Genomic DNA, 6,843 nt, shown 5'->3' with positions numbered 1-6,843 from the left:
TGGCCGAGAAGTAGAGGAGGTCGTCGTTCCCAAAGGCGGCCAAGTATCACGCGGTGGAAGTTCTTGAGCTCGTCCACGGCAACCTCTACGGGCCAATCACGCCAGCCACAAACGGTGGTCGGCGATACTTCCTCCTTCTCCTGGATGATTGCAGTCGCTACATGGCTCAGTCCATGATGAAGGCCAAGGGCATGCCGGCAAGGTTCTGGGGTGAGGCGGTGACCACGACTGTGTTCATCCTCAACCGCGCGCCCACCAAGGTCCTGAAGGGCAAGACGCCGTTCGAAGCTTGGTATGGGCGCAAGCCGAGCGTGTCCTTCCTCGGGACATTCGACTGCATCGGCCACATTAGGAAGATGAAGCCGGTCCTCACTAAGCTGGAGGACAGGAGCACACCGATGGTGTTCCTGGGCTACGCAGAGGGTACCAAGGCGTACCGGCTCTACAACCCACGCGGAGGCAAGGTCCTTGTCTCGCGCGACGTCGTGTTCAACAAGAAGGCGGCTTGGGACTGAAACAGTCCGAGCACGAGGGAAGTTGGTGGCTCCAGCAGCACCTTCGTCGTCGAGCACTTGGTCATCCACGGTGGTGGAGACGCTGGGGAAGAGGTGCCGAACACTCTGAGAGGAGTGCCGAGTACTCCAGCGATAGAGCCGAGCACTCCGGGAGGGATGTCAAGCACTCTAGGAGTGGAGCCGGGAGGTCCTGCAGTGGTGGAAACCACTGCAGGACGGATGCCGAGCACTCCCGTAGTGGAGCCAAGAGGTCTTGCAGTGGTGCCGACCACTCCAAGACTGAGGCTGAGTACTCCTACAGTGGTGCCGAGCACTGCAGGAGTTGTGATGAGATGTCTAGGAGAAGTTTCGAGCACTGCATCCGGGGTGCCAAGCACTCTAGGTGTTGTGCCGAGCACTACGGCGGAACAGGGAACTCCATCAACGCTGATCGAGTTCGCCTCATCTCTAAGTGACATCACTAAGTTCGTGGATGCCTTCCACGATGGTGAGGAGGTGTGGTTCCGTAGGCTGGACGACCTCGTCGGCGGCACAGGACCCTCTGGCCTGGTTGGTCGGCTGCTCAATGACCCTGAGCTGCTGCTCATCAGTGTAGAGGAACCACCCACGTTCGCGCTGGCCAATCGCGATGCAAATTAGCGACGGGCGATGCTGGAGGAGATGAAGTCGATCGAGAAAAATGAGACTTGGGAGCTCATCGATCCACCTCTAGGATGCCGTCCGATCGGTTTGAAGTGGGTGTACAAGGTCAAACGGGACGAGTATGGCGCCATTGTCAAGCACAAGGCACACCTCGTCGCCTGAGGCTTTGTCCAGCGCGAGGGCATCGACTTCGAGGAAGTCTTTACGCCGGTAGCGCGCATGGAGTCTGTCCGACTGCTACTGGCTTTGGCAGTAGCAAAGGACTGGCGCGTCCATCATCTGGACGTAAAATCGGCCTTCCTCAACGGCGAGCTAGCGAAGACGGTCTTCGTCAGGCAACCTCCGGGTTTCACCGTCAAGGGAGCGGAGCACAGGATGCTTTGACTGCGCAAGGCACTCTACAGGCTGCGGCAGGCCCCGAGAGCGTGGAACGCCAAGCTTGACGCCATGCTGGGCGAGCTTGGGTTCACACAATGCGTAACCGAGCACGCGTTCTACATGCGGCGACAGGGGAAGAAGGAGGAGCTTATCGTCGGCGTGTATATGGACTACTTGATCGTCATCGACGCGCATGCGGAGAACATCAACAGCTTCAAGCGCGAGATGGTAGCTCATTTTTGAATGAGCGATCTCGGTGCGCTCTCCTACTACCTTGGCATCGAGGTGAGACAGAGGAAGGAGGCACTCACACTCGGGCAGAGCGCGTACGCCTCCAAGCTGTTGGAGCGGAGCGGCATGGCTGAGTGCAAGCCATGCGTGACTTCGATGGAGGAGCGGCTGAAGCTGACGAAGGCCAGTACTGTGGCGAAGGTCGATGCAACACTCTACCGGAGCATCGTCGACGGTCTGCGCTACCTAGTCCACACCAGGCTGGACATCGTGTTCGTCGTGTGCTACGTCAGTCGCTTCATGGAGGATTCTCGAGAGGATCACTGGGCTACAGTGAAGCGGCTACTGCGCTACGTCAAGGGGACGGTGGATCATGGGATCGTTTTCCCCAAGACCGACGGAAGTAGGCTGCAGCTCACTGTGTTCAGCGATGCAGACATGGCGGGGGACATCGACGGATGGTGGAGCACTTCTGGTGTGCTCGTCTTCCTCGTGTCTGCTCCAATTTCATGGCTGTTACTGAAACAGAATATGGTGGTGCTATCTACGTGCGAGGCAGAGTACATAGCGGCGGCCACAGCGACGTGCCAAGTTGTATGGCTGCACCGGCTGCTGGGCGAGCTGACCGGTGTGGAAGCTCACCCACCAGCACTGATGGTGGACAACCAGCCCGTCATCGCCCTCGCAAAGAATCCGGTTCTGCACGACCAGAGCAAGCACATCGATGTGAAGTTCTACTTCCTCAGGGACTGTGTCGATGGAGGACAGATCGTCATCGAGTTCGTCGAAACTGGTCGGCAGCTCGCGGACGTCCTCACCAAGCCACTCGGCCGTCTTTGACTCACGGAGCTGAAGAAGATGATCGGTATGGAGGGGGTTATGAGGTAGCAACATGATTAGAAGAAGAATTGTTAGATAATCTACTGCTTCCCTAGGTGTGTATATTGCATCTGACTCTGTGCTAGTGCTAGTATTATCCGTGCTCGCCAACTTTTCTATCTAGGAAAGCATCTCTGCCAGTTTTTTTGTATATTGCATTGCTCTCTGGATGGGACTTGTCACCGGCAACGAAAGAGTGAACCCCAGACCTAAGTTCAATCCAACTAAGACCAGGCTCTTTCTTCACGCCTCTCTCTTTCATCAGGTCTCGAGTTTTTGAAGCTAAGGACAGCTCACCAGCATCTAAATACATGTTGTAAAGAATTACATATGATGCTGAGGAAGTGGGTCCCAGATCCATTATCTGATCCACCACAAGTTGGCCTCTCTCCATGTCTCCATGGATACGACATGAGGCCAGCAAAGACCGCCAAAGCACAGCGTCATCATGGAAAGCTGAATCCCTTATAAATGCCTCGGCATCAGCTAGCCTCCCAGCTCGTCCAAGAAGATCAACAACACAAGTACAATGCTTTATGGTTGGGCTCAATCCATATTCATTATTCATAATTTCATAATACCTGCATAAGATCATCAAATGAGGACGTATGAGGCATGTATTGTATAGCAAAGAAAGTTGCACTGGAAATTGATTGAATGTTCTGACCTGGAAGAAATGGCAAAGGCTTACCTGAGTCCCTCATCAACCAATCCTCCATGACTACATGCAGTAAGGACGCTGAGAAAAGTAATCTCATTAGGCGCCACCTTTGCGTCCACCATTTCATTGAAAATGCGTAAAGCATCCCTTGCACAACCATGCTGTGCATGGCTTGATATCACTGCAGACCAGGAGACAACATCACGTGATTCCATTTCCTGAAACCTCTGAGTCGCAGCATCAACATCCCCTGACCTAGCACACATATGTATGAAGGAATTCCCCATGGCAGTGAACCGGTTAAAACCATATTTTATGGCAAGACACTGGATCTGCTCACCGGTCCTTGCAACCAGTGCCGGCCCTAAGGGGTGGGCAGGAGGTGCAACGGCCGAGGGCCCTCGCGGGATGGGGGCCAAGTCTAAGTATATAATACTTCATACTCTTTAGCTATAGTCCATTAGGATTTAAGATTAATGAGAAGATGCAGTGGTCCATCAGCAAAAGGAATCGTCGGCCTCTTTCTTTCCGGGAGGCTAGGAGCCGAGCCGCCAACACTCGCACACGCGCACATAGCGATCGCGAGTCGTGACTTCCGGACTTCTGGCGAGACGGGAGACTGCGAGAGACGCAGTGCCGATCACCAGTTCACCACGCGATCACCAGCGCAGATCACCGAGACACCGATGCTCGAGTTCTAGTCTTCCAGAAGCCGCGTTCCAGACGACGACGGCGACCAGGCAGCTGAAGCAGGGCTCGACGAAGACGACGACATCTGATCTTGGTTATTGCCTTCTGCCCTTTTGTGATTTGTGAATCTTGGTTTTGAATAAGTTCATATCCAAATTGTCTGGGCCCTAGGTTTTTTTTCCTTGTTCAATTTTTGTCTAATACTTTGTACTCATATAGTTATATTTTTCTTGTAATTTAGGTCATGTGTTAGAATTTTAAAATGTTACCTAAAAAACATTTGTCGAAAGGGGCTGTCGCGACAAGTTCGCCAGATGGCCCTCAAAATCTTAGGACCGGCACTGCTTGCAACAGCTAAACTGGCACATGCATTCATCACGCTCGACATCGTGAAAAGATCGCCTGTTCGGTTGGCTGGTTTGTATCGTTGCTGGTTCGTGAAGAAGTACTGCTGGCTGGTTTGTGTGAGAGAAAAATACCGTTCCGGCTAGAAATTTACGATCGTTTACGACAAGCCACAGTCAAACGAACAGGCTGGAATTGTAGAAGAACCAAACGAACAGGCTGGAACCTTCTCAAAAAGCCATAACGTATTGACTCTTGGAACAATCTCAGTGCCTTCTCAAAAAGCTCATTCTGAACACACCCAGAAATCATTGACGTCCAGGTGACAATGTCTTGCTTAGGCAGAGATCTGAAACACCTGTATCCATCTTCCATGCAACCAGAATCAGAGTACAAGTCAATGAGTGTGCTCCCAGTATAGTCATCGTCTTGGAAACTGTGTTTGAGTACTTGACCATGTATCTGTTTCCCAAATCCAAATTCACCAGCCAAGTTACACGCACGTAGAATACTTGAGAATGTGAACTCAGAAGGTTGCATCCCTCGGCTCTGCAGCTCTGAATACAGACTTAAAGCTTCTCTAGTGACTTCCTTACCAACAGAGGCTTCATCACGACAGAATCCTGCAATCATCGCATTGAAAACAATCACATTTGGGTCTGGCACCGACTTGAAAAGCACAACAGCATTTGTCAAGGCGCCTCTCTTAGCGTACACGTCGATCATTGTGCTCGCAAGAAACAGGTCGGCGTCCAGTCCAGCCTTCACCACGCATCCATGAACTGCCTCTGCAATGTGCCCTCCGACATCACCGCCAGAAGCACAGCACTTGTTGATGCTCCCAAGCGCGAACGAGTTCCACCCCACGCCATGCCGGCACATCAGAGAGAACACCTTCAGTATCTCCTCACGTGCGCCGGCGCGGACGTACCCGGACAGCAGCAAGTTCCACGACACGTCGTCATGCTCATCGGCGGCATCAAACACGCGCCTGGCCTCGCCCATCTCGCCGCACCCGGCGTACATGCTGGCGAGCGAGTTGGACAGGAACACCCCGTTGCCGAGACCGTCCAGGACGGCCATCGCGTGCACGGCCTTCCCGGTCCTCACGTCGAGCGCCCGCGAGCACGCGGCGAGCGCGGCGGCGTACGTGAACCGGTCGACCCTGAACCCCGCGGCGGTCCGCGCCCGCGCGAACGTCGCCAGGGAGCGGCCCGGGAGGCCCGCACGGGTGTAGGCGGCGATGAGGAGGTTGTAGGAGACGGCGTTGCGGCGGGGCATTTCGTCGAGCAGGCGGGCGGCGTGGAGGGGCGCCCCGAGGCGGCAGTAGGCAGCGAGAAGGAAGTTGCGGAGGAAGAGAGAGGCGGTCGGGTGGGCGCGCGCGATGTGGGCGTGCACGGCTGCGACGTGCGGCAGCGCCCGCGCAGGAGCGGAGCAGGTCGAGGTAGAAGGCCTCCATGATTGGAAGCCACAGCGGCGAGCAAACCGATCGTAATCTACATCAGCAAGGACACAGATAACCAGATTTCCCGGCCGCCGCCGCCGCCCCTCGGCCCCTCCCAGCCTCCCGCGCGGGCCAGCCCCCGGCCCCGGCCTCGGTGTCGCACAGACAACCAGATGTCCAGAGTGCGGAGCCACCGACAGGACGTGAGAGCGACCGAGCGCCTCGGCCCGCCGGCCGCCGGGGATTGCTCAAGAACGGAGGGAGGCAGAGGATTGCTCAAGAACGGAGGGAAGCGAACGGCGGCGGCGGCGGCATGTCGGCAGGGGAGAGGCGGGAGACGCTTGAACTGGCATTTGGGTGAGATGGGTACCCGTTGGATCAAAAACTTGCGGTTATGATCGAGTCAGTAGGGAAACTTTCCCTCCGTACATCATTCAAGTGAGTGCCCTGTCGGCGCACCAGATGCCTACTGGACTGTCGGCTTTCCATGGGCCGACTGTAATGAGCACCGAATTTTTGTACAACAGCTTGTAGATTTACAATTAATCATTAAAAAAATAATATTTAAAAAAATTCAGCTATAGGAACGGTTGATTATTGACTTGGAGAAGCCTTATGATAAAATACCAAAGAATGTTATGTGGTGGGCTTTGGACAAACATAAAGTCCCAACGAAGTACGTCGGGCTCATTAAGGACATGTACAGCAATGTTGTGACTAGAGTTCGAACAAATGATGGAGACACGGATGACTTCCCGATTAGGATAGGACTACATCAAGAGTTAGCTTTGAGCCCTTATTTGTTTGCTTTAATGATGGATGAGGTCACAAGGGATATATAAGGGGACATCCCTTGGTGTATGCTTTTCGCGGACGATGTAGTGCTAGTTGATGAAAGCCGGACAAGAGTGAATCAGAAACTGGAGTTATGGCGGGAGACTTTGGAGTCCAAAGGTTTTAGACTTAGTAGAACTAAAACTGAGTATATGAGATGTGACTTCGGCACTACTACTCGGGAGGAGAAAGATGTTAGTTTGGAAGGTCAAGTAGTGCCTAGG

General features: G+C 54.0%; 1 protein-coding gene and 1 pseudogene across 1 annotated transcript; one reads left to right on the top strand and one right to left on the bottom strand.

The window, feature by feature from the left end:
* Positions 1-1,778: 1,778 nt before the first annotated feature.
* Positions 1,779-2,606, top strand: LOC136455589 (secreted RxLR effector protein 161-like). The gene is made up of 2 exons (XM_066455548.1): positions 1,779-2,423; positions 2,568-2,606. Exons 1-2 carry the CDS (start codon positions 1,779-1,781, stop codon positions 2,604-2,606), a joined length of 684 nt encoding a protein of 227 aa, XP_066311645.1.
* A 1-nt stretch (position 2,607) lies between these two features.
* LOC136455588 (pentatricopeptide repeat-containing protein At3g13880-like) lies at positions 2,608-6,100 on the bottom strand (annotated as a pseudogene).
* Between the last annotated feature and the right edge of the window lie 743 nt (positions 6,101-6,843).

The sequence above is a fragment of the Miscanthus floridulus genome, chromosome 5 (assembly GCF_019320115.1).
Source record: "Miscanthus floridulus cultivar M001 chromosome 5, ASM1932011v1, whole genome shotgun sequence".
NCBI lineage: Eukaryota > Viridiplantae > Streptophyta > Magnoliopsida > Poales > Poaceae > Miscanthus > Miscanthus floridulus.
The sequence above is the reverse complement of the archived record's forward strand: the minus strand, read 5'-3'. Positions and strand labels throughout refer to the sequence as shown.

What these genes read in the sequence shown, in the direction of transcription:
- LOC136455589 (XM_066455548.1), top strand. Translation starts at nt 1,779, where the DNA reads ATGAGCGATCTCGGTGCGCTCTCCTACTACCTTGGCATCGAGGTGAGA. An exon ending in CTCACCCACCAGCACTGATG is followed by an intron (nt 2,424 to 2,567) that starts GTGGACAACCAG and finishes ACTGGTCGGCAG; the next exon opens with CTCGCGGACGTCCTCACCAA.